Below are 27976 nucleotides of genomic sequence, written 5' to 3'. Positions count from 1 at the left end.
GTGGAGGGGGAAATGTAAAAGAGGGAAACTGGTTGTCTTTCATCTTCGTAAGTTCTTGTTCTCTAAGCTTCATCATCCATTCTCACGGTTTTACCATCATCTTGCTGATGTTTTCTCAATCTTTATCCCCAGTACTGACCTTTCTTCTCAACTTCCATTCCTTTTTCCAGCTGCCTGCTGTATATATCCACCTGGATAGCTTGTGGGGATGTCAAACTTAACTCGTCAAAAATGTGTTTCTTGAGCCCTCTTCTTCGTCTCTGTTAATGAAGTCCTTGTTGACCAGGGAACTTGAAGTCATTCTTAGACTCATGCACTGACATTCCACTCAGCACAGTTCTTGTAGTCATGCTGACTTTCTCATCATTCGCCAAATACACCAAGACACCTTCATCTACTCTCTTTTCTGCCTTCCAAGTATTCCTTCTTCAAGCTTCCCCACTTCCACCACCGACTCCCACAGACACAACCAGCTGTTTGATCTTCTGGGCCCACAACACTTCACTATGAAAATGTGCCTGTTTCCATCTTAGCCTCTACCATTTTACTGTCTGACTCATTTTTGCATTACCAGCACCTGGCAGTGTCTGGAGAACAGTAGGCATGCAACTAAATTTCACAGAATAATTAAATAAATGAGTAAGAGAGACTGAAGAGGCATTTTGGAATGAAAACTTGAAAGGGCTTGATGTCCAATTAGAGATATAGATTTAGAAGAAGGAGAAATCAATAATGACTCTGAATTTTCTAACTTGAATGACTTGAGTTTATGATACTTGAATGACTGAGTTTATGATAATATCGCCACAGCAAGATACCCTATCCTTAGAATAGGAATTCTGACCGATCATCAAATCCTTTCTCCATTCTGTTGTTTTGTCACACCTGGTCTTTCGACATCTCTTTCTTACTGGATCTTCAGCCTCTAGTAACTCAATGTTCATAATTAATATGGATGCAAGAGCTAATCTGTGTCTCTGCTTCCTGCTCAGCTCTGTCATCTGCTAATCCTCACCCTCCAGGGCCACCTTCTGGATCACTAGCTATTGTTTTCTGAGTCATGTTTCACTTTCAAACATCTGGACATTGTCTTCAAGGCTGGGAAAGTTCCAACTAGGTCCATTGCCTGTCACAGAATCTACATCCTCTTGTCCTACTCTGGGTGTCCCTTGGCACACACCTGGAGCCAGTTCTCTCCTACCATGGAGATTCTCTCCTTTGTTATTTGGTACTATGTCCTTCTTTGGATCAAAACTTCACATCCAACTTTACCAGGAACCATGTCTAGACCAGTCACTATTGTATAGCCTACTAGCACAACCCCCAAATATCCCAACCATTTAAATCATTCTTGTAACTAAGTTCTCCTAACATATATGAGATGAATTATATCATTTGTGTGGTTGGAGCTTCTGGGAATGAATGCATATCTAGATATACATTATCATAATGCTTCTTATGTGTTTCTGCTCAAGGTCCTTTAAGGGAAGGGAGCAGAAAATGTATACCTTTCTGTTACTGAGGTTACAGAAAGTAGCAGCGAAAAGTACCTGAAGCCAATTATTCACTTTTTTTAAAGTTTCTATTTTATTTTAAATATTCACGCTGAATTTGTTCTATTTTACAATATTCTATTTGTTCTAATATAAAAATACTATTTAAATTTACACTTAGGTTAAATTACTTAAGTGTTCCCTCAGATTTTTGAATAAACATGAAGCTTCTAGAAAACAGACAATACTGATCTTACATCTCTTTGTGCATCCTGCAATGTCACCCTACATTCCTGTGGGCAGCACTCCACAGAAACAATACCCTGCATGTAACAAAATCTGGAGCAACCTGGAATCAGCACACCTGTTGTCTGCAGTATATACAATCTCAATATTTTATCTGCCCTTTGTAGATTATAAGTCAGACAAGTATAGAGACAATATCAGCCTGAGGCTGACTTATTGGATAGTCATTCATTAAGCAAATATTTATGGATGTTCACCAATGCACATTATGAAAGCAAAAAAAAATGGATAAGACATGGATCTGGTTCTCTTAAAGAAGAGAAATTAACATGTGTTGAGGGCAGACCCTCAGTTAAGCCTCGTGCTAGAGATTTTGATATACATGATCTCATTTATACTCATTACAACACCAAACCGTGGCATTATATTCCTCATTTTCCAGGTGAGGGAACAATAGCTCAGGATGATTAGAAACTTGGCCAAGATCACATAGCTAGGATGCAGAACCAGTGTAGACCTATGACTACTTGACTATAAAGTTCATGCATTTTCTTTGATATGAGAATGCATGGCATCCACCAGAGGTGATCAGACAACAGAAATATGTACAGTGCCATATAGCTAAGTGTGATGTGAGGAATTTAGGGTCAGATGTGTGAGATCGGAGAAGACTTCTAGAACAATGGCATTAGAGCTGGGCCTCAGAGAGAGGGCAGGGTTCAACAGCGTAGGAATTGGGGCATTCCAAATGAAATTGTTCTCCCACAACTAAGAATACATGGAGAGTCTGGGAAGTTAAAGGTAAGTAATGTAGTTGCCCTGGAACTTGAGCTATAAATGGGAGAACGACAGGGGAGAAGGCAGGCAAAAAAAGAAGGGGCCAGATTGTGGGGGTAGCTTAGATGCCAGGAAAATTCAAGTTACAGAGTTATAGACTGTGCAATGTTATTGATGGCTTTTTGAGTAAGGAAATGATTAATTCAGAGTGGAAAAATTAGTCTGGCAACACCGAGCAGACCATTTGGGGTTGTGAGCCCGGGTTAGCCTGAAAAACTAAGATGTGGCTGTGGGAATGTGTGGAAGGATGTGGGTGAGATTGTGAAGGTGGGTTCATTAGCACATGGTAGCTAGGGCACCTGGAAGAGAAAAAAGGAGATGCTAAACATGATGGTGCGGTTCCCTCAGATAACTGAAGGCACTGTGGGATATTACTAATAGCAATATGGATGTCAGGATAAAGAGCTAGGCTAGAGGAGGGAGAAGAAAGGGATGATGGACTGGCTTCAGACATGGCCGGTTTGGCTGCCGGGAAGACATGCCTGTCTAACTGTCCAGTGAGTGACTGAAAACAGAGGGGAAAGCCTGGGGAAAGGTTGGAGCTGAGCATGCATACTTGGCAATAATCTACATAAAAGTGATGTCAAAGAGGAGGACAGAGAGGAGACAAGGAGTCAAGGGCAAAATCAAAACCTTCTATTAAGGGGTTTTGGGAGAAGGAATAGGACCCTGTGACCCAGAGAAAGCAAGCAGAGGGAGAAGAAAAGGTCAGCGGGAAGTTAACAGTGAGATTCAAGAACACTTCAATTTGTTGATGACAGTTATTGTGATGTTTAAAGGAATTTATAGGTGACTGGCTTTTTAATAACTGTGAAAAGCCAAAGAGAATTCTGAACGAGAAGGGAAAGCTTAGAGGAGCAGGAATCATGGGTAAGCAATGGACTTATGTTGCTGTTCATGTTTTTGGTTAAAATATAGGAGACAATATCATGTCTTAGAATGAGGCTTCCAGCCTCTGGTCCATTCTTTCAAAGAGCATCTCTTTCAGAGGTAGTGTACCAACATGATGATGATTATGACCATGAAAAAAAGGGCATGGAGGAAGAAGCAGTGCAAAAGAAAGACCATGAGATACACAGAGAGGTTTCTGAGGGCAGCATCATTCTCCTGTATGGGACTCACCCTTCTAAACGACAGCTTGGCCCCATAACGCTATACCCTTCCACCAGGATCTGTTCTCGGGCTTGGTTATGCTTGAATGAGAACCTGTCACTTTGTCATTTTAGAATAGGACAGCTGAGTGGACTTTTGAGTTAGGTAGTCCTCCGTTCAAATCTTGGCTCTTCTGCTTACTAACTGGATGTTGATGGGAGCCAAGTCTCTGTTTCCATGTTTGTAAAGGAGTGGTAATATACATCATACATAGTATTCATTTTTTAAGAATAAAATGAAAAGAAATACCTAGGTGAAAAGCCAGACATGTAGTAAGTATTCAATAAATAATCATTTAAAAAATTTTTTATGATAAGGCTGAAAGAGGACAGAGCTCCAGGTGAGGTGACCCAAGGGAAGAGAGGATCATCCTTGGAAAGGCTGAAGGATCTGCTGAGAAGAAAAGAAAGGAGACACACATACATCTATTGTGAAGAAATGGAGGTGGTGATAGCTGTCACATAAAGAGAAAAATAGAAAAAAAATACAGGGTGTGGGTTATTTTTCTATAAAGGTAGGAGGAGGTATATTTATCTTCCAAGGTTGATGGAGTGTCCTCTCAGCCTCTTCCTGATCTCTCTCAGTTTCCTTCTAGCAAATCTCTACTCAGCACTGCACAATCCACTCTACCTAAATTCACCAAAGCCTCCTAAATGAGAAACCAGTAGGCTTTTTAGGTCATGTTACTGGCCTTCTCTGCTTGGGCAGAGTTGATAACGAATTCATTTCTTTCCAAAGCTGTTTTCTCCCCTCTCTTCCACAGGCCACCCCTTCCTGCTTCTCCTCACACCATTCTAACTTGGTACTCTGAGTTGTTGGTGTGTGCTCCTCTTTCTCTCCTAAGTCTTCAAAGCTGGGGCTTTCCACTTGTAGTCTCTCTGCTTCTCTTCTCACTCGGACACCCTCCTCCACACTCCAGATTTCACTATCACACATAGGCTGAGGATTCCCCAGTTATAGTCTCCAGTGAAGACTCAATCTCTGAGGCTCAGACTCATGAATTGATCTGTGCTGTATCCCACTGGGGTGGATCAGTACACACTCAATTTCAGGATTCTCAAAGTTAAACTCAGCATATTCCTACCTAAATTGTTTTTTTCATCTCTTCTCAAGCTCAATCACTTGTTAGTATTACCATCCATTTGGGCATCCCAGCTATCTTTCACATCCTTTCCTAAGCATCAAGATTTAAATATTTGATCTCCTAAATATTTCTTGACTCTGCCTTCTATCCTTAATACTGCCACCACTAACTCTCCTGCTTTCGTTACCTTTCACTTGGACTGTGGTAATGACCTCCTACCTGATGACTCTGCTTCTGGTACTGTTTCCTGATGAATGACCTCCCAAAGCTGCCATGGTGCTCTAAAGCAAAAAAAAAAAAATAGACCCTGCAGTGTTCTACTTAAAATTCTTTAATGGTTCATCTTCCCCTGTAAGTCCAGATGATAAAGTTCAAACTGCCTAATATAAAAGGCCAGGCGTGGTCTGGCCAACCTCATCTCTTAGCATGCCCTGCTCTGAACTTTACGTCAGCAACACTGAGTTGCTTTAGAGTAAGTGAAGACCCTTGTACTGTTCTTCCACCTCCATGACTTTGCTTATCCTGGCCTTTCTGCTTGTACTCACTTTGATCTGGAAACCTCTCCCTTTCATCTTTTACCACCAGCTCAGTCACCATCTCTTCTAAAGGCTTTCCTGACTCTTCTTTCTCACTCCCTACCCCATGCTGGAGAGGTATCCCTCCTCTGGGTACCTGCAGCTTCCTGTAGACTTCTCTACCATTTCCTTCAATGCATGAGATATCAAGGCTATTTATTGTGTTTGTATCCCAAAATAGATCGTGAACACCCCAAAACAGGGAATGACTGCTTTCTATTTGTTTCCACTGAATATAGCATAATATTACACATTATTACCTGGTATACCTACAACTGTTGGAGGAAGGTAGAAAAGGTTTGGAGAGACATTGAGGTGAACGAAACACTCAACAAAAGTTGAAGCAAGGAGAGAATGAAATGTATTGAGGACCCAATTTGTTACATACAGTAACGTTGTAGTGAACCCTTAGGCTTGTTTTGTGACTATCACCAAAAGATTTTTTTCAGCCTAACGTGGAAACAAGGAGGGTGAATGAAACCTAGAGTGGGTGATCACCCAAAGAAGAGGATAGATTCTAGGGTGCCGAGAGACCAACTACAAAGACAACTGAAGCCAGAAAGAGGTGATGGGTACAGAGAAGAGGGCAGAGCTGAAGGGGATGATGAGGGTAATGAGAAGGAAGGAGAAGGCTGTGTGCACTAGGAGAGACGATGAAAGGAGAAGGGGAGGGGAGTGGTGTGTGTGTGTGTGTGTGTGTGTGTAAGAGAGACAGAGAGAGAGAGAGAAATTAAAAACTGAGAGAAGGGCCGGGTGCGGTGGCTTACACCTGCAATCCCAGCACTTTGGGAGGCCAAGGCGGGTGGATCACCTGAGGTGAGGAGTTCGAGACCAGCCTGGCCAACATGGCAAAACCCTAGCTCTACTGATAATACAAAAATTAGCCAGGCGTGGTGGTACATGCCTGCAGTCCCAGCTACTAGGGAGGCTGAGGCAGGAGAATCACTTGAACCCGGGAGGCAGAGGTTGCACTGAGCTGAGATCGTGCCACTGCACTCCAGCCTGGGTAACAGAGCGAGACTCCATCTCAAAATAACAAACAAACAAACAAACAGAGAGAAGGCTCAGTTCAGAATCCAAAACATAGTGATGTCGGTGAGTAGAAGTTCAAGATGCTGGAAAATCATATTTGGATTCATATTCTAACAAAATTAAATGTGATTCTGTTGCATAATAAATATGTTACTGTGATTAAAAACCTGTTTGCCAGTTGGTGAAACCTTTTGGCATTTTGCATCACATTTCTATAGTCAGAGAATCATGTAAATCACAGAAATAATGACAGGATAGCTTTGGGGTATAATTCCTCTCTCTATTTATAGAAGCAGAGAATTCCAGTCTAATGCTCAGTTACATAATCTGAATTTTATCCAACCTTCATTTTGAAATAATTTTTCCGAAAGCATGAAAAATAAAAATCCCTCTAGCCCCTCTTTCCTGCAAACAGTCTATTCATCTATTATTTTAGCATCTGCAGAACACTTACCACAGATGAAACAAGTTGTCTTTAGAATTTCTTCTTTTTTCTGTTTTTCGCTTCTGAGATCAGCAAAAGTATCGATGATAACACCAAAAATCAAGTTCAGAACAATAATGATAACAATGAAATAAAAAAGAAGGTCATAAACCACTCGGGCAGCAAACAAGGGCTCCTGAAATAAAAATATTTAAAAAAAATCACACTAGGCATAGTGATTGAGCACACTGTCTAGCATAGAGAGTATATTCAATAAACGTTTGTGAAATGAATATAAATAGTATCCCAAGTTGGAAAAATAAGGCTCACTTTCCATCTCTACTTTAAGTGTTGTAAGAAAAACTTCCTAGCCTATTTCCAGAACCACTTACATTTCTCTAGGACTGACACATGTCTTTCCCACAATGGTGGGACTTCACTTTCTTTAGAAAGGACTTTATTATGCCATTCTGCTAAATGCATTTTGGCACAGTGGTCTCCTATCCCAGACATTACAGAAAAGGTAGTTAAATGTCAATTCCAAAAGTCAGTGATTGGGGAGCTAAGGAGGACCTAATTACTTGTCAATTTCTGGAGTAGGCTTTATTCTTGGCCATACAGGGTCAAGTATATATAGCTCCTTCTTATTTCTACCTGATGAACAGTGTTAAAATGCAAATTAGAGACCAGGCAATCCAGTTTTTTAACAGAAGAGGAACCTGAGGTTAAGAGGTTAGATGATTTGACAATATGATACAACTGGCCGGAGCAGAGCTAAGATTCTTCAAGCTCCCAGCCTGGCACTTGAGATTTTGCAGCTAGTGAGAAATGTTTCCACTTTGCCATGTTAATATATGAAATCCTGTTAGAATTTGCTCAAATGTTATATTTATCATAGATAAATGATGGAGGCTATTCCTATGCAGAAGCAAAGAGTAAATCTTCATGCTCAAGAAACCTGATAGGCAAGAGGCAACCTTGTTTATGTTATTTGTGTAACAATCAACTCCTATATAAAGTTCGCAGTCATGATTTCATTGCTGTAATACAATACACAGATTAACTTGGAAACATTTCACCACTCTACGAACACACAAAGAGTTGTAGTACATTAGCTATGTAATCCTAGCAAACAATTAATTGGCTTTAACAGCCATGGTTATACTTTTAAAGCAAATGGTACAATATATTTTCCTGAAAACCAAAACCAAATTACAAATGCTGTGAAGAAAGGTTTAAAAAAAAGATGTGCTCCTTGAAAAAATACTTTTACTCTGGCTTACATCTTTCGATGGCCTTCTTAGCACGTCCCCCACACCACCGCCATTCCTGAGGCCCTGGTTCAGCACAGTGACAATGCACATAAGGAGAGTGTCACACGTCCTTTCAATTCCATCTTCATACTCTTCATCAGCTATAAAAACACATACAAATATATGATATAAAATTATGTAAAAATATATAAAATAAAATACACATAAAATGAAATATACATACAATATACATACATATACATAAAATAAGTATGTAAATTTATATATGCACATATGTAAATATACATACAATAAATCAATATACCTAAATATACATAAAATAAAAGATACATACAAATGTATATGAATATAATATTAAAAAGTGTAGCAAACTTACATTTTAAAAAAATACCATTACCTCCTTCCAAAGGGCTATTTCTAATTGTGCCGTGACACAACTTTTGGCAGTCACACAGCATCTGTTCCATATGTGGCAGCACATGACTGACACATAATGATGAAGCCACATATGTAATGTCCTCAAATATTTTGTTTCTTCTATAGGTAGAAAATAACAGGACAAAAAGCACAAAACATAAGGCTCACATTCGTTGTGCTTGTTATGGTAGGAAGAGATTGTGGCAAAACCTGGAAACACAGCCACGTTACCCAGGAGGCAAAAGGACTGCAGGGGAGAGAGCGTGAACAAGGAAGCTTGCCTGGCTTCCAATTCTGCTCTGTTCCCACACTGGGACTCAGGCAAGTTGCTGAACCTTAGGATCCTCATCTGTAAAATGGGGAGGGCCGTTTGGGGGTTACACTCTTCAGAGGGTTGTTTAAGAATTACCTTTAGTGGTCCTGGGGCAGTAGCTAATGCCTGTAATCCCAGCACTTTGGGAAGCCGAGGCGGGTGGATCACTTGAGGTCAGGAGTTTGAGACCAGCCTGGCCAACATGGAGAAACCCTATCTATACTAAAAATCAAAAATTAGCCAGGCATGGCGGTGTGTGCCTGTAATCCTAGCTACTAGGGAAGCTGAGGCAGGAGAATCACTTGAACTCGGGAGGTAGACGTTGCAGTGAGCCAAGATCACACCACTGCATTCCAGCCTGGGTAACAGAGCAAGACCTGTCTTTAAAAAAAAATACATTTAGGGTATGTAAAATATCATACTTTGTACAGAGATTGGCATACACACAATAGTTGCTTAAAAATTGGGGCAGATATTATTTCATTACTGCAGTTAAGTGTCTAAGCTTTCTCGAGGACCAACCTGGAGCTCTTGATAAGAAGCACAATGTATTTATGTGAAAAATTCTATTTAGGGATAAAGGAGGAAAGAGAAAAAGACATAATTTGACAGAAAAATTCCTATTCTTATTTTGTTTAAAGGTATTGGGATCCAACTTGAAACATAATTTCTTAGCCATTTAAAGTAGTGAAAAATTAATACTAAGTTGGATATTAGAATCAGAAATTCCTAACACTGGCAAATGACCAGAAATGTATTTTTCTCACTACAAGGTTAAAGAACCACAGGGGTGATAAGTTTTGGGATTATGCAGCCACAATATGCCCATCAAGGCATGCATATAAAAACAACAAGAACAATTCAGTCCAACTTTATCTACGTGCTTCATGCCTACAGTGCCTTTGATACTTTGTTAAGAAAAGGCTAATTTTCCTCTTCTGAGCCGACTTTATTTTAACATCCTATGGATAAGGGATCTTGATATTTTTACTTTCTTTGGAGCTATTTCCTTTTAAAACATGCTGGGATAACCATGCATCATCAGAGATGAAGGTGCAAGTGCAAAATGCAGCATCAAAGACATTGGCCGAATCTGTGCTTGGTCACTTAACTTAGCGCTGAGTCCAAGGCACATTCTGATTTAAAAAGTAGGAGAACTAGAACTCCTTTGGAGGAAGGAGAAATAGGGAAGAGGTAGGGCCTGTGGTGAGAGCAATCAGAGCAGCAGTGCAGACAAGGAAGCCAGACCAAGGGTGGGGGAAGCTCAGTCTGGAATGTGCTAGTGAGGTCCCCCCATACATGGCAGTAGACGCCAACATGATGGCTGAGAAGAATATGAGGAAAAACAGTCAGAAATGTGTAAGAGAGTAAAAGGAGCTTTTAAGGGGAAAAATCATTTTCCAATAATCAGGTCATGTGGAGCATGTCTACATGCTACTTTGCCACAACTGGACTTCCCATCACTACCGTCTATCTAGCGTCACGATCTGCATTCATTTATTCATTCAGGAACTACCTGGTCATGTCACAGGTGTTTGTTAAAGGCTTAGTAAATGCAGATTAATCAGCACATAAACGCTACAGTAGAGGGCTTCTACCTCTCTCCGAGAATTTGGAAATAAGATTGTTTGTTCTCTAACAGGTGAGCTCAGTAAAATCCACACACAATTCATGTGATTAGCCGTTGTGGAATAAAACGAATTGGCTGAAAAATCTATAATGAGAGAATTGGTTTTCTGAGTGTCATGTAAATGGGAGGAGAACACCCTGGTCAGGTCAATGCCAGCAATCATCCTGCTCAAGATAATCAGTACACAGGCATGCTGATTTTATACAGAAGCCTCTATGCCCTCAGTTAATAAGGTTCTACCTTCGTGAGATGCAGCCACTCTCGATATGGTAAGCCAAGTTCCCAGGCATCCAGCCTGAAAGTCAGGCTCTGAGTCATGGTAAATTCATCTAGTAAATGCCACCTTGTGGTTACCTGTGTAATCAGCTGGCCTTGCCCATGCCACACCTGCCTCCTTTCACTACTCCAACAGCCGCTGGACGAGGTGCTAGGAATATATGAGAGAAGGATGGAAGTGTCCCATCTGTAGAAAATTTATGGTCCCTAGGAAAGGTGGGTCAGCAGCTGAACAAGGGCAGTGCAGTACCACAGGATGCTGCGGAGGCAAAACAGATGCACATCTCACAGATGGGGGCTTCAGTATCCTGAAGGGGGTATCACCTGAGTTGGATTTTGAAAGAGGATCATGATTGGCCAGTAAAACCAATGAGGGAAGACATTCCAGGCAGATAACACCGGATGAGCAAAGGCAAACAGGCACAAAAGCATGCGGGGTGTTTTGGGAAACTCAGGAAGATGGGAATGATTTAGACTTTGGTAAACACAGAAGGGTGTGGGAGGTGAGAGAAGAAACGCAAGAGGGTACCAGGTCATAAGCAGACTCACACATCAAGCTGAAGAATTTAAACTTAATCTTGAAATTAGGGGGAGGCACTGGAAGACTTTCAACAGGGTAAGTTGGCTATCCAGCCAGTTGGTGAAATAGTACAAGATAAAACATGTAGAAGACAAATTAGCATGTGGTAAAAGACACAGAAGTGGAAGCCAGGCATGGTGATACACGTGTGTAGGCCCCGCTACTCAGGAGGCTGAAGGGGGAATGTCACGTGAGCCCAAAAGTTGGAGACTGCAGTGAGCTATAATCACACCACTGCACTCCAGCCTGGGTGACAGAGAGACTCTGTCTCTAAAAAAAACAAGCAAACAAACAACAATGCAGAAGTAGCAGTGATGCAAAGAGACAGAAATAGGGAGAGAAACTGTACACAGATAGAGGGGAGTCCCTCTAATTAATGTAGACTCTATATTAAGTAGTAGAATCGAGTTTGCCTTGACTCATCAATGTACTAAGACTTGAGCAGAAAGGCATCTCAAGTGCCAGGGTAGAAAGCCCCAGAGGTAGAAAAATGTATGCTTGTACGATGAACAGCAAATAAACCAGTAAGTACGGGTGAGAGGAGTGGAAGTTGAAGCTGGAGTGATAAACTGGGAGCTCTCTGTGAAGCTGTAGGGAGTTTGGATTTTATTGGGCGGGAAATGGAGCATCATGGAAAGCCTGAGTTGGGGTAGGGGAGGAAATATTCAAGGCAGTGATTTCTGACAAATAGTCTAGTGATGATATACTGGGTGAATTGAAGAGGAAAGAATGACTGGAGGTGGAAAGACCACTTAGGAGGCAGTTGCAATAATTCAGGCATGATGTTCTATGAGCCTCAACCAGGGTAATGGGAGAGAAGAGGCAAAGGATGAATGAAAGGAAGCTGACAGAACTGTAGGCAGAAGGGGGAAGGCAGCATTAAATACAACTCTGAGGCCTCCCAGCCATGGGTGACTTAGGAAAAGGATCGTCCCATTAGACCATAGAAATAGACCATTTAGAAGGAAGAACTGGTTGTAGGGTGTTTTGATGAAGGCAAGCAACGCATCTCAGATGATTTGTATGTTTATAGAATGAGAAGACAATAAAACATTTTTAAAAGTCAGAGAGGACAAGAGAGTTCAGAGGATACTGTGATCCAAATTAAGGAAGGCAATAATTTTAAAGATGTCAAAATTGCAGAATAGTCAAAGGCAATGAGAAGCAAAAAATTAGTCACTGGATTAAACAATAGGGTCATCAGGAAACAGTAGGAAGAAGGCAAATGGTAGAGAAAAAGCAGTGCAGAAATTAAAGGAGAGAGGGTCGGTCAACTGTTTTATAGGGAAATTTGGTACTGAAGGAAGGAGACTAGTAGTTTCCTAGGAGTTTCAGGGAATAAGAAAACCCAGAGGAAGGTTGAACTGGGACCTAAGATGTGTGTAGGAAGAAAGAGAGAGAACAGATGATGACAAGGAAAAGATTTCAGATGTAAGAACAATGATCCAGCTGATGGTGGCCAGGAAGTAATGATAAACACAGGGGTAGTTATAAAAGAAGGGAGAGGGCCAGGTGCGGTGGCTTATGCCTGTAATCCCAGCACTTTGGGAGGCTGAGGCGGGCAGACTACCTGAGGTCAGGAGTTCAAGATCAGCCTGGCCAACATGGTGAAACACTGTCTCTACTAAAAATACAAAAATTAGCTGAGCATGGTGGCACAAGCCTGTAATCCAAGCTACTCAGGAGGCTGAGGCAGGAGAATCACTTGAACCCAGGAGGCAGAGGTTGCAGTGAGCCAAGATCGTGCCATTGCACTCTAGCCTGGGCAACAAGAGCAAAACTCTGTCTCAAAAAAAACTCTGTCTTCTCCTTCAAAAAGAAGAAGAAGAAAGGAGGAGGAGGAGGAGGGAGAGAACATGTTGCTTATAAACAAAAGTAAAGAATCAGTGAAAATAGACTTTTAATGTGGAGACATTTAAAGAACTAAATATATACCTATGAAGAACTTAGAACAGTGCTTGGCATATAGTTAGGACTCAATACATTCTAGCTATCATAATTATCATTACTGAGAGATGGTGGTTAAATCTCATGAAAAGTTTTGGTTTTAAAACAATAAACAAATTCTAATCTTGAATTCTATGAGGTTAAATAATCCTCATTCTCAGTTGACCAGTAAAATACAGTATTTTTTCTTAATTTATAATGCAAATAAAATGTTTTATATGAGGGAAGGAATACAAACATATTTTAGTGGCTCTGAAATAGTTCCCTCTAATCTGAGGTGTTAATCTATAAATTTTAAAAAATATTGGCCATGCTTGAATAACGGGATTTAATAATGCCATTTTTCTGCTTTAATAATTAAATTCAGTGTTTGTTATGGTTTCTTAGAAAACAAGGGATTGTCACTGAGACACGTTTGAAAGTATGAGTGCAAATGAACACCTCTTGTGGGTGGAACACCTGAGGTCAGGAGGTCAAGACCAGCCTGGCCAACATGGTGAAACACCTTCTCTACTAAAAATACAAAAACTAGCCAGGCGTGGTGGTGCATGCCTGTAATCCCAGATACTCAGGAGGCTAAGGCAGGAGAATCACTTGAACCTGGGAAGTGCAGGTTGCAATGAGCTGAGATTGTGCCATTGCACTCCAGCCTGGATGACAGAGCAAGACTCCATCACAAAAAAGAAAAAACAAAACAAAAAACCTCTTGCCTGTCAGTCTTAAGCTTTAATTATAATCAATTCATTGGTGGAAGTGCTGATTTTAAAAATTTCAACTATATCCAAAATGTCAGTACTGCTGGAAAAATAAATAAATAATAAGAAATAAAAATTTTAACGAGAAAAAAAATTTAAAACACTGGGGACCCAGTGGGAAGCCAAAATGTAGAATGCATTAAGGCTGACTGGTTTCTGGTATTCATCAATCTTTTCTAATAGAAAAGTAAAATATCCAAACATATTAAATTTGAATTATTCATAAATGTTAAGTGTCTGTGAACTTTGTCCTTTTTTCTGTACATTCAAATGATTTTTACTTATAAAATAATTATAATTGTATTTTGTAAATTGTTGCAAAAAGGCCTTGCTTTTTTTAAGGTGAATATTTTTGTTCAGGAACCAGGGAGGTCTGCAGCAAATGAAATATGAAGTTTTTTTTTTTTTTTTTTTTTTTTTTTTTTTTTTTTTTTTTTTTTAAACACAGTTGGTTGCCAGTTACTGCGTGAATTTTCTGGCGCTGGGACAATGACCTTCCCTGCATCCACAGGAGCCCTCTGAGGGAGCTGGCCACTCTGCCTCCTAGTCACCGTGAGGCTTGTTATTAAGCTACTGTGTATGTCTGTACCTTTTGTAACATGGACCTGCTGTCCACAAGGTAACAAACTAAGGCTGTCATGGATGCACACTAGGGTTTGCAAGTTAAAATTTAATCCTGGTCTTAGACATAGAAGTTATTTTTAAATTTAAGTGACACATGCTGCACAACAAACCCCAGGTTCTAGCTTTCACTCTACTTTTGCAGTTAACTACATGCAGTCAAAATTTAAAAGTGGCAAAGGCTAGCAGATCAAATCCATAACATTTTCAAACAGATGAATTTTATCACTTAAAATGTCAAATACAAAAAGTGTATGGAAGAAACAGTAGATTAATACAGGCATTCCTGTATTTTTATTACTAATGTAGGAATACTCCCTAATTGTGAAAAGCTATTGCCACCATCTCTGGCTTCCAGCAGTATCTGTGACACACCTCCAGAGATGAAACTCCTCCACTCTCCAGATGGAATCCTCGCTTTCCTCCCTACTCTGGCAGCTATCCTTACAAAATCATCTCCACCTCTTCCCCCAACTCCTAGCTCTGCTGCAGCCTAAAAGATGGAGACTTTCCCCCAATGTGCCTGGGAGGAACAAGTCACCATTTGTTCATAGGAAGGAGAAATGATGTTCTTTGTGTAATATATTAGGTGAAGTGCAGGTTATAGAGGTTTTCCTGGGAAGCCTTTTATAAGAGTTTGTATTCAGGGTCATGAATAACATCCAAACAGAACAGTTTATCAAGCTTAACATTATTAGTATTTTGGGCTAGATGATTCTTTGTTGTGGACTGTCCTGTGCAATGTGGGATGCTTAGTAGCATCCCTGTCCTCTACCCACTAGATGCCAGTAGCACCCCATCCCAGTTGTGACAACAGACATGTCTCTAGACATTGTCAGATGTCCCTGGGGGGTTGGGGTAGGGGTGGGGACAAAATCAACTCCAGTTCACAAATACGTAACAGAGAATATTTATATTCAAGAAATTGTCTTTAGTAGGTATAAAGAAAGGCTTTAAAAAATCTATCCAAACATACTCAGTGAAATGAAATAATCTCAAATTTTGGTTAGGGAAGAAATAATTTATAGTGATCTTTTAATTAGGAGGCAATAAGACAGAAGGTTGGAATATAAGCTTTGAAATCTATGTTGATATACATTGACTGACTAGCTGTGATCTTGGCAACTTATTTAATGCCTCTTTCCTTAGGGTCCCTACCGAAAATGTAAGGATAACTAGTAGTATCTATCTATCTCACAGGGTTGTTGTGATAATTAAGTGACATAATGCACACAATGCGCTCAGCACAGTACCTGAAATGAGTAAGCCTTCTCCAGGTCCTTGAACATGTCTCAGGGCATTCACTCTCAGATGTTCCATGTGCCCAGAACACACTTCTCCCTCCTCTCGGCCTGACTAGCTCCTTCTCATCCTCCAAGTCTCAACTTAAGTAATTCCTCTTAGAAAGGTCTCTCTGTCCAATCTCCCAACAGCCAATCTCTATTGTGATGATCAGTCATACCACTGTTAGTAATACTCACCTTATCTTATAACTTTTTATGTTTCCCTTACTGTAAGTTCTATAAAGGCCAGAATCATGTTTGTTTATTCAACACTGTGTCCTCAATAGCTAGCATGGTGGCTGGCCCAGAGTAGAGGCTCAACAAATATAACTATGTGAAAAAATGAATGAAGGAATGAATACACAAGGCTTTTATTATATTATCATCCTCATCATCAAGGTTTGTACTGAATAGACTTAACTACTCTCCCGTTTTCTAAAAATATTTACTTTTTAAATTTTAAGATCGAAATGTCACAATAGTAATAACGTATGAAATAACTACAATAGACCATTTGGTTGAGCATCAACAATCATGCCTGGGGAGTTGTATAAAGCCTAACATTTACAGGATTACACAGAGCTGGGCAGCCAACCATCCTGGGAGAGTCTCACACTATGAATGACCTGGAAGACCTCATTCTAGGAGAGTGGCCCTGGCAGTTCTCTCTCTCTGTGCCTTGGGAGCCCTGGCTACCACGCTGTGGGTGAGACTCAGATCCTCTTCTGGGCCCACTGAGTCAGCCCTCTTTGTACACTCTGGAACAAGAAATACTAGCTTTGTTGCTGGTTCACTAGCAAAGCAATATTTTGTCTTGAAATCAAACCACAGTTAAAGTATTTTTGCTTTAAAATAAAGGAAACAATATTAAAGAAATATTCAGAAATAGAAGACCAATGCAAGCATAGGGCCACTGATACTTGGAACCATGTTGTTACAATAAAATATTTGTGTTAATAATAAACTTTTTAACATATTATTTTTCATACTCTGTTAAGGGGGAAAATGTTGAATTAAAAGAGAAATAAATACTGATGACAATAATCTGAACTTTGAGGTGGCCAAAGAGATCCCAGGAGTCATTTAATTTTACCCAGCTATTTCAACTATGTCCAAGTTTTCAAAATATCTCTTTTTAAAAAGTGATTTTTTTAAAAGTCATGGATAATGATGGAAAACGAGGGACACCTGTAGACCTGAATTTGAGACTGTGACAGACTCTGCAAGCTGCTGAAAAATGCTGTTTGACACCAAGACAAGATACTAAAGTGGATCACTAAAGAGACAGTGTGAGTTAGGACTAACCCACACTATCAGTGCATTCAGTACACGTTCAGACTAACCTCAAATTAGAAAAGTAGCAGACATCATGTATCTGGGCTTTGGCAAAAAGTCTTTGATAAAAAGTCTCATGATATCCTTTGAAAAAAGATAGAGGAACATGGGCTGAATGATATTAACAGTTTCTTTAAGAGAGATTTCTATGCAACTGAAGAATTGCACAAAATGCAACCATGTCCATGTGAGAGCATGTTCTAGTGCTTAGCACTGCATTGCTGTCCTATGCATTTCTGGCACCTTTAATGGAAATCTTCTAGAACAGAGGTTGGCAAAAAAAAAAAATTTCTGTAGCCAGATGGCAACTATCTTAGGCTTACATACAGTTTCCATCACATGTTTTTCTTGAAAAAAAAAATTCACAATCATTCTTAGCTCAACGGCTGTATAAAACTAGAGCAAGTCATATTTTCCCATGGGACATAGTTTGCCATCCTCTGTTCAAGGGTGTATCAAACTTGAGGACATGAAGGAGAATAAATATATTGCTTAACAGAATCAGGATCCATACGGACACCATGAGGCCCATGGCACATTAGAACTGGAAAGGACCTGAAACTGAGAGATCTTCTGGGCAAAGACCTCCTGTCTATTCACTGGTCAAATTGCGACAACCTGGGATTATGGGCTGGCAGAAATATATAGAAAAAAAATGCATGGGCTTCTATTTGAAATCCCAAACTCCTAATTATATGAGAACAGGGTGGCTGTTTATGACATGACAGCTGAACCAGTGAAGAATGGCATTTTAGCCAAGAGTCAGCCAAATATGGGTCAAGAGTGTGATGTGGTTCTAAACTCCAGTATCCAGAATAAGACAGCACTTTTCAACTGCTTGCCCTGGAGTGTCATGGCAGTACTCACTGTTATAGTATGTGAGGAAAGCTGAAGAAATTGGAGGTGTTTAGATTGGAGGATGCAAACAGCAGGATTTTAGAAACTGCAGAGCACAATAATGCTATACGAGTCAAGAGTGAGCTGGTTCTTATTGTGAGCCTTGACTGGGAGAGCAGGCGGCAGGGGAGAGAAGTGCTGGTGACAGTTGCCCACAGTGCCTATGGCTGCTGGGACACTGGATGGAATGTATTCATGTGCTTAATTCTCTCTTTAGGTCAAGAAGCATAAAATATTTAGTCAGTAGAAGGGTCTATTCATTATTCCTCAAGCAATAGTCCAACATCTCAAGGAAAAGGCCGTTTAGGAAAGAAAGCACTATCATTATGACCAGACAAACAGTGTGGTCCCAGATGGAAACTGGTGAACTCCACACTTACACTATGCTTAACTCTTTCTTCCCTTATCTGTCCTAAGTCTAACTTTGCCCTCTGTAGATACAACACATCAACTCCTACTAAATCTGCTCCTTTTTGTATATGACAACCCTTAAGATATTTGAAGACATACACTCCCTAAATCTTTGCTGCTTCAGGAAACAGGTCACTAATTTCTTCTACAGTTCCTTATATATGACACATGCCATAGTTTCCAGCCTGCCACATCCTATGAGATCAATTCAGAGTTTAAAAAATTATTATTTTTATATGTATGGTTCCATTTGATCCTGTGGAGGCAGGGAAAGTTTCATTCTCATTCTCTGTCTAGAGAGAGAGAGATAGGCAGGCAAGTCATCTGAACAAAGTCCAGGAAATTTGCATAACTTGTCCAAGACATAGAGCTAGAGACTGTCAAGTCCAGGATTATTACCAAGTCTTTTGAATTATAAGCCCATACTCTTCCCGACCCTGTGTTAAAGGCTACACAGCTAAAAGGGACTCACTTAGTGTGGTTTGCAATATGGTAATAGAATCTTCAGCAGCACATACCACAGGGTAAATGTGCTAAATCCTCCTGAATAGAAACAATATAATGAACAGGAGAGGGGTACAAAATGACCAATGTGGGAATCCTTTCTCCAGTTCAAATCATCTTGGTTCTTTTACTCTCTATTCTTCTATTTCAATCCATCATGAAATTTGTAGAGCAATTCCCTAAGAGGTAATAATATTTACTAAATAAAACTTCAAAGATATCAAGTTCATACTGACCCAGAGTCCTTTCTACAAACCTGTATTTGAAGCTGGAATTGTGGGTGAACAGTTCTCCTTGGCACATGCTTCCATCATGGTAGTTAAAGTCATAGTAGGCACTTGATGACTGCCTAAGAAAATACAAAGTAGTATATAATATAGAGTCAAATATGCATATGATGAAAACTGAACCTACAGTTCTAAAGATATGTAAATTGAAGGCATTCATACTCCAACTTAGCTGTGTTCCTAAAGTCCTAGGAAGTCAGTATGGAATTCTGAACACAGTTTTGCCTATTGAAGCAATTTTATAAATGGAGAATAGCTTCATAGGCCAACCCACTAAAAGCCTTTTGTACCTTTTTTAAGTAGTTGAGATAAAGTATTAATACTGTAGACCTTTACATCCATGTGTAATAATGTTTCCATGGGCAAACTCATTCAGGGTTCTGACTTGGGATGCCAGGAACATATTCCCCTCAATGCAGTTGGCAGTCCCTGAGCCCTAAGCCACTGGTCCCTACAACTGAGGCAGGGACTGCTGCTGGTAGTGGTTCTAACAGTCAGGTACAGGCTCTAGGGAACTAAGGGCATCATATTCCTTGGGGAGCAAAAATCTTCTGCCAGATCTGTGTTCAGGATCTTCTATTCTTCCATAGTCCCCAGGAATCCATCTGCTTCCTGGCTCACCACCTATTTCCCTGACCCAGAATAGAATAGAAAATAGTCACCCTCCTATTTGCATGAAACAACGTTTTATTTTTTTAAATGTTGTTTTTGTTAGTAACAAATATGAAGTAAAGAGGTTCCTCTCAAACCTATTTTTCACATAGAGCCATCAAGGGAAGTCTTCATGATGGAGAGACAAGGGTAGGTCCAGTTGTAGCTACAAAGGCTGTAGCAGTATTGAAGTGCATTTCCCAGCAATACCACACCATGATTACCCTGACTGTGACTAATCAGCTGAGATGGGGTAGAAATGGCAAAGGAAAGCTGGAGTTTGAAGGAAACATGAGGAGGAGGAGGCAGAGTGAGGCTGGGGTTGCCAGCCACACAAACACTGGAGCTGAGAGAGCTAGTGTCCTCCCCAGACACAGATTTACCTCCATCCCCTGAGGGTGGGCACATCCCCATTAATCCTGAGTTGAGGGTGCACGGGTGTGGGAGGTCAGAAAGTGAGAGAAGAGTGTGCCCTGTGGCCATTCCCTTACTTAATACTTACTGAAGCATCCTGCTAGGCCCCGCAGGCCCAGAGCTGAGGCCTGGAAGAACAACAGTTAACTAGAGGACATAGAGAGATATAGACACAATTATAATTGACTGGAGAGAGTGAAGTACAGATTTTTTTTTAATGTAATACATTAGAGGAGGAAGAAGTGAATTCTAGGAGGGGGAAAAAAACCCAGAAAGCTTTTTGGAAAAGGGTCCATCTAAAGGAGTCATAGGACTTAGATTCATCAAGGTAAGGCAGAGAGCAAAGGGGGTGATTCCAGGTGCAATTTGTCTGACAAAAGGTGCAGAGGTCAATGAAGGCATGGACCAGCCAGAGTGACCAGAGCTACCAGCCACTACTTTAAACCAAAAACCCCACATCCAGTGAAGATCTAAAGGCTGTGAACCAATGAGAGACAGTGAGAGCTATGGTTGGAATGAGTAATTTGGGCAGGCAGAAGAGAGGCTATAGGTGGGGAAGCCACATAGGCGGCTCCAGCAGAATTCTGGGTGAGTGGAAATGAAGGTGAGAAACAGAAGGGTGAGAAACAGGAGGATGGCCCTGAAAATGGGGAAGAGGGACAGGTGTGGCCGAGAGAAACTGTCACCTCCACTTCTCAACAGATCCTTCTCTCTAAGTTCACGGACTTTTCTAAGACACCAATTTCCTGAACATTGCTCAAGTGGCGGCTACTTCATCTATCAACCCAGATTCCTCTGGTCCTGCAGGCAGGATCTGCGTTTGCAATGGCATTTGCCAATTACCCGTCCTCTATTCTCACAGGGCCCTGTGATGGCTTTACCATTCAGCTTTAGAACTCAACCTCCCCTCATTGCTCCCACCAACTGATTTTCTGATCTTTTCTTCTCATTTGCTAAAGAGTTGCATATTTCTCTGCACTCCAAATTTCACTGGCTACCCAGGGGTGTCCTCAATAATGTCACTCAATATACATAGTCAACTTTGCAAGTAAATAGTGTCCAATACATGAAAGAATAAACTTAGCACTATGTATCAATAGAGACAATATGCGGCATTAGAAATGAAATTTGAAATATGAAAACAAGGGTGTTTTTCCTTTTTGAAATATTATGAAATATTTCAAATATTTCAAATATGAAATATTTCAAATATAAATTTGAAATATTATGAAAACAAGGGCATCATGTCATGTATAATCTCAGTCTATGAAACAAACACTCTTAATCTATGAATAATCAAGGGTTTAACTTTGTTAACTGTCCCCATATGCTGGGTTTTCATAGTATTTATAAAAGCTTTATTGAACAGCATTCTATATGAATGTGTATAAATATTTTTAAGTAAAGAGCTTGAAACTTCTGGTCTACTGCTGCCCATTTTGTAAAAAACAAAAAAAGAAAAAAGGCATTTTTCCAAAGAAAATATTTATGTGCATAACACAATGATAACCAAGTTACTTTTTAAATAGCACAAAATATTTACCACTTGATTTGTAAGACAATAACTACTGCACACATTTTGAATTCATAAATTATGATTCAGCTTTAGACTCAATCTGTACTGAGTTACTCAGTGTCATCATGCCTCAAATCTAGTAAGTAATTAATGTGGAGGTTTTGGGAAGCAGATAGTCTACATGTATATACACACACACACACACACACACACACACACACACACACACACAAACACAAGTCCCCATATTTATACCTGTAAAACTCTGGGAAAAGTAACATTTAAGGAAGAAGAACAAGAAAGACAGTAACAGAAAATACTCTATGTTCCTGTGAATAAAGACTAATACCTAGGTATAAAATTCAGGACAGTCTCAAGTTTAATAACTTCCAGTCAACATATATGATGTTTCCATTCTGTGCTTTGATGACTGAGACTTACTCATAGACTTAAGTGCCATAATCTAAGTACTACCATATATCGTCAATTTAGTAATTAAGAAATGTTTGTTAAAGGCAAGACAGAATACCATTTGCAAGGCATCACTAATTAAATCCTAGTTTTACATTTAATGGTTTGAGGAGAAAGAGTGTCATATTTTGGTTTCCATTCTCTACAACCCATAGTCGGCAGAATCACCCAGAGAAACCATTAGCAAAGTGCAGAACTATGATTTCTACCCAGCAAAGCAGGGGAGGAGGCAAAAGAATAATAAACTTCAGAAGCTTAACCAAAACAACACAAGGTAGGAAAGGGAGAAAAACACTTTAGGAAGCTTAATAAATAAAAATATCAAAATAACACGGAGAGAATAAAGCCTAACACCACAGGAATCACACTGATTATAAATGGACGGTGCCTAACCAGTCATGACAAAAATAGAGTTTAGAAATTCTGAAAGTCACACACTGATAGATTTGGTCCATTAATCCCAATATTTTGAGCATGTCTTCCTTCTTTTGCTCAATATTTTGAGCAAATTTCTTATGATCTGGTGGTTTCAAATCAAAGCATTTATCATTTTCAGTTATTTAAGTATAATATGATACACTATGATCAAACATGTATGGAATAATGATTGTGAATGATGCTAGCTGTTATTTTTGGGGAGACAGGGAAAAAGAGGAGGAAAAGATTTTTAAAGTTATTATCCTGCACTGAAGTTGTTGACTATCTTTTGGAATATAGTCAGCTTTATTGAAACTTTCTTACCGAGACTGAGCTGGGATGATGTTTCTCATGTAAGTATTTCCCTATACACATTGACAGCTAATATACAGCCTAAGAGTACTTCACATTCCTGACTCTTAGTAGTAAACAAAACATATTCTCAAAGGAATAAAAGAAAACATTTCCTCTATTCATGTTTATCTATGATCCTGTTAACAAGCTACACACAAGTCATATCTGCCATCAGAGAAACCTCATTTAGTAGTAATAGCAATACCTGTAACAGGAGTTCGGTTTTTCAGCCTATCAACTTCCATAGTGAAGTCATCCTTCAAAAAAAGGAACCCAATAATGGAAAACAGGTAGACGAGGATGAGAGCCAGGACTGCAGTTAGAATAATAGAGCGGCCATTTCGTGTGACACTTTTTATGACATTCAGCAAAGTCTCTTCTCTGTACACCAAATCAAAAAGCTACAAAGATAAAGAAAACACTAATAAGAAAAGAAGGCATTGGAGGAAAAGGTGAACAAACAAAAATATAATTACAAATACAAATGCAAGCCATTCTAGTTTATATATAAAGAAATAACCTAAACCACCTTAAAATGAACCAAAGTATTTATTTCTTCTCCAGCTGGAATATATTAATAAATTGTTTTTCTATAAAGATACATCTAGCACAACATATAATGTGCATCTGTTGGTTTCATAACCAACATAATATCAATTTACTAAAACGTTACAGAAATAGCTTAGTTTTACATTTGAATTCAGAAAAGTTACATTGTACTTTACCAGCTTAGCTACCTATTCACTTATTCTTTATTTTTGGTCTTACTGATATTCTGCAGTTACTTCTGGAATATGTAAAATGGCTTAAGTGAGAATGCTGAATTAGGTCCTCCTGAGTGATGAACAATTGACAAATTCATTAAATGTATTACTTAATCAAGGGATTAGAGGTGAAATTGTAAGAACAGTTTCATGAGTCTGATGCAGCCGGAAAAGTATGAAATTTAAAAATATTTGGGAAATGCAAACATCCTTCCTTAGTAACAGGGTATAATGAGGAAAAAAACCTATTACTTTAGTATATACTTTTGGAAATGGAAGTATAAACAAAAATATAATGTACATTGCTAATTGATTTTCTCTAATAGGTTACTACCTATTTTGTCTTCAGTAGTAGAAAATCTATGCACTAGTCAAGCTATGTGTTTGCAATCTGTGGTAGACACTAAGGACAATTTTATTTATTGCTACATTATAAAGTTGAAATTACACATTAGAAAGTACATGTTTTATTATTAAAATCTGGTTAAATGCAATAAAATCACATTCACTTTTAGAAAGGTATAAATATCTGTTTGGAAATGAATAGTATTTTTTAAATTGGAATAATTGAGGTTTGTCTTCTATCTGTGGGCAGTAATTAAGAGTTTCTGAACTGGCTGAAATGATCAATTATGTGTCATATACCCTTTCAGGACCTTGTCTATTTTTTTTCTGAGTACTGAGGGTTATACAGTTACTGTCCAATTTAATTGTAGTCTTGCAAATAATTGCTGTCTAGATATTAACTTGTTTGCTCACCTATGGAAACTGCTATTTTACGATGGTTAAATTTTTAAAAAGTCTATTTTGCTATCTATTTACCTCCTGGAAGGAGCAGCCAGCTTTAGAAATGAAGTCAATATTCTTCAGTACAGACAAATTAACTAATGCACATTCAACTTCCAAATTGTCAACACTGTGGCTTATTAAATTTATTTAAGCAGTAAGTTGACATAGTCGAGATTTTTCTTTAAGTCAACTCGGCAGAGGTTTAAAGAAAAAAAAAATCTGGCAATGTGCTGTAGGTCAGCTCTAGAGAACGTTTATAGCTTTCAGGAGCTCCTGGGATGCTTGCTAAAAATGCATATGCCTGGGTTCCGTTCTAGGCCCATGGAATCAGAATCTTACAAAAGCTGTTGACATTGGGCAAGCTGATTGTTCTTTCCATTTATTTCTGAAAACAAAATCTAGAGTGTGGTTTTTATTATTCTGGATAAAGGACTGACAATTGTGGGTACAACAGGGAATTAATATTCAAATATTTTTTCAAATATAAAAAATCTTTAAAAAATATGCTTACATACGATTTTTGGTATTATGTATACTACAATTTTCTTCTAGTCCTCTAAACATCAAAATGGACTATATCCTTTTCAGAACCAACCCAATAAAAACAAACTACCATCAATATTGTAAGATTTGAAAGATAAAAGACCAGAGGAAAATACAATTAGAAAATGGGGTTAATAAAAACATAAACATGTGTACATCATTTCACATGTTTTTCATATTATCTGATATGGTTTGGCTCTGTGTCTCCACCCAAATTTCATCTCGAATTGTAATCGCCATGTGTCAGGGGAAGGACCCGGTGGGAGGTGATTGGATCATGGGGGTGGTTTCCCTCACGCTGTTCTTGAGATGGTGAGGGAGTTCTCTGGAGATCTGATGGTTTTAAAAGTGGCAGTTTCCCCCGTGCTCTCCTCTCTCTCTTCTGCCACCATGTAAGACATGCCTTGCTTCCCCTTCACCTTCCACCATGATTATAAGTTTCCTTAGGCCTCCCCAGCCATGTGGAACTGTGAATCAATTAAACCTCTTTTGTTTATAAATTACTCAGTCTCAGGTAGTATCTTCATAGCAGTGTGAGAACGGACTAACACATATCTGTTTAATGGATCTTGATATTCCTATCCATTTTATAAACAAGAAAGTTAAGCACAGAAGTATTATAAACTCATCAAATTGCATACATTAAATGGGTATAGCTTTCTGTATGTCAGTCATACTTCAGTAAAGTGGTTTAAAAATTATAGAATATTACATGTCAGTCAGGTAAAAGTGCTGGGTATAATAGGACTTTATATATCACAGACTGGTTAAAAAATGAACTTTTTCTGGTGAATCAGGGCAAAAAATTCATTTAGATTGTTACAACAGACAAAATATCTGTTGCTGAATAATCTAACTTAACTGCCTATAAGTTTATATGAAAACATAATAGACAAATCTACTCTTCACTGTGGCTCTTGCAAATGTTTGAGGGTATATGGAAAATTGGCCTCATTTCAGTCTTCTCAAATTGGTGTGCTAGATAATAGGGAGGCAGGAGGTGCTGGATTTGTCCCTCATGACTCAGGCAAATTCCTCAACAAAATGCTTTTAGATGTTTAACTTGTTTTCAGGGATCATCTTATTGGACAGTGCTCTCCACTGCATGCCAACTATGAACTGGAAAGATAAATAAATTGTTCCTATGGCATCGTGATGGTAACCTGGTAGTGCTTTTTAAGTTTCAAAACATTATCATATATTTATATTGACTCCTCTCCTGGTTTATGGCTATAAACCAGTACATATGTAGGAAGGTGAATCAGAATTTTTTTAAAAAGTAACCTTTAGAAAAAAAGTTGAAAGAGCCACTTAATGAGTTAAATATATGTAGATAAGTTTAACAGCAATGACATATTAAACCAAAAACTATAAGACTGTTCTTAAAACAACTGTCTCTTTGCTATGATGGTTTTTTAAAATCCCCCTCATTTTATTTATATGCTATTCTAAAGGTACACATAATTTTTGATATTATAAATAAAATACAATGATTTCAGTACCTAAGAAAATATACCCCTATTTTGTCTCCCACACTGTAGAGAATCTTTAAATGTAAAGGGAAATATTAGTTGGCTGAAAGCAAACGCAGCCCTTGTCATGTGAAGCCTGGGTCAAGAGGTGGGGTGACTGGTTGCTTCTCAGAGAGGAAATAAAGAACTCCACCACCTGTGTGGTTTCCCAAAGAAAAAAGATTACAAATGATAATAATTCACGCTTTTCCTAGGAAATTCTAAAAATAACATAATTTGTCCTAAATGTCAGGCTTTGCTTAAAAAAAAAAATCAAAGGAAGAGGCATAAGAAGCAGCAGCATTGTGTACTTTTTCAGCAGTGATTGTCCACATAAAGATGTACTCACCAGGAAGCTATAGAAGAATTCATGGACAAAAAGGCCCAGCATGCAAACCAGGACATACGCCACGTGATAGAGAAAGGCCATATCCAGGATGACTGCTCGGTACCCACGGGTGAACGTGCCACGATTTCCAACAAAACTCACCAGAAAAACAATTTTATTACAAAGCTAAAGGGAGGAAAGGATTACAGATTACTGTCTTATTTATCCTGAAACTCACATGGATGAAAACTACTATTCATAAAGTCCATGACTTTTTGACATGGATGAAACAATTATTCATTAAAATCTATGACTTTTTGACATGGATGAAAACTATTATTCATAAAGTTTATGACTTTTTTCATAATTTCTCATTTTGTAGGTCTTCAGCATTGCTTACAAATTGGCATGTAAACATAATACATGCAAAACTTGCATCCTTTGCAGTTCCAGGAAGAGAGAGAATGATAAGAGACTATGCAATCAAGACAGGTCTGGATTTAAATCTTGGCTCTTCCATTACTGTTGTGTGACCTAGTTCATGCAGCTGAAGGCCTTGATGGTTTATTCTGAAAAACTGGAATAAAAGAATTTCCATCTCACAGAACCCCTCAGAGGATTAAATGATATAATACATATGAAGTCCTTAATACAATGACTCCTAAAAATATTAATTTTATTATATTTTTATAGTAAATATGTGAAATGTTTTTATTATGCTGTAAATATAACAGAAAAATATCTTTTCAGGAAATATCCAGAGATCTGTTCTTGATTTTGTGTTTTTATCATGGACTTTTTCTACTGAGTACTATTTTAAACAAGTAAGTGATTAAAATTATTTT

General features: G+C 38.8%; 1 protein-coding gene across 14 annotated transcripts in view; it reads right to left on the bottom strand.

Moving 5' to 3' along the window:
* ITPR2 (inositol 1,4,5-trisphosphate receptor type 2) overlaps positions 1–27976 on the bottom strand; it is a 499386-nt gene that overhangs the window by 54790 nt on the left and 416620 nt on the right. For 8 of the 14 annotated variants that reach the window (XM_063786880.1, XM_016923764.4, XM_063786883.1 and 5 more), the window contains 5 exons: positions 27153–27317; positions 23402–23597; positions 19343–19435; positions 8127–8257; positions 6874–7039 (listed from right to left, as the gene is read on the bottom strand). In XM_063786880.1, coding sequence (XP_063642950.1) covers positions 6874–7039; positions 8127–8257; positions 19343–19435; positions 23402–23597; positions 27153–27317 — 751 coding nt within the window. Of the gene's footprint in view, positions 1–6873; positions 7040–8126; positions 8258–8514; positions 8655–8944; positions 9229–10831; positions 11013–14475; positions 16698–19342; positions 19436–23401; positions 23598–27152; positions 27318–27976 lie in introns of those variants that run through there. The other 6 variants (XR_010148345.1, XM_054664429.2, XM_054664430.2 and 3 more) reach the window with 6 other exon arrangements.

Source organism: Pan troglodytes, chromosome 10 (genome assembly GCF_028858775.2).
Source record: "Pan troglodytes isolate AG18354 chromosome 10, NHGRI_mPanTro3-v2.0_pri, whole genome shotgun sequence".
Lineage (NCBI taxonomy): Eukaryota > Metazoa > Chordata > Mammalia > Primates > Hominidae > Pan > Pan troglodytes.
The sequence above is the reverse complement of the archived record's forward strand: the minus strand, read 5'-3'. Positions and strand labels throughout refer to the sequence as shown.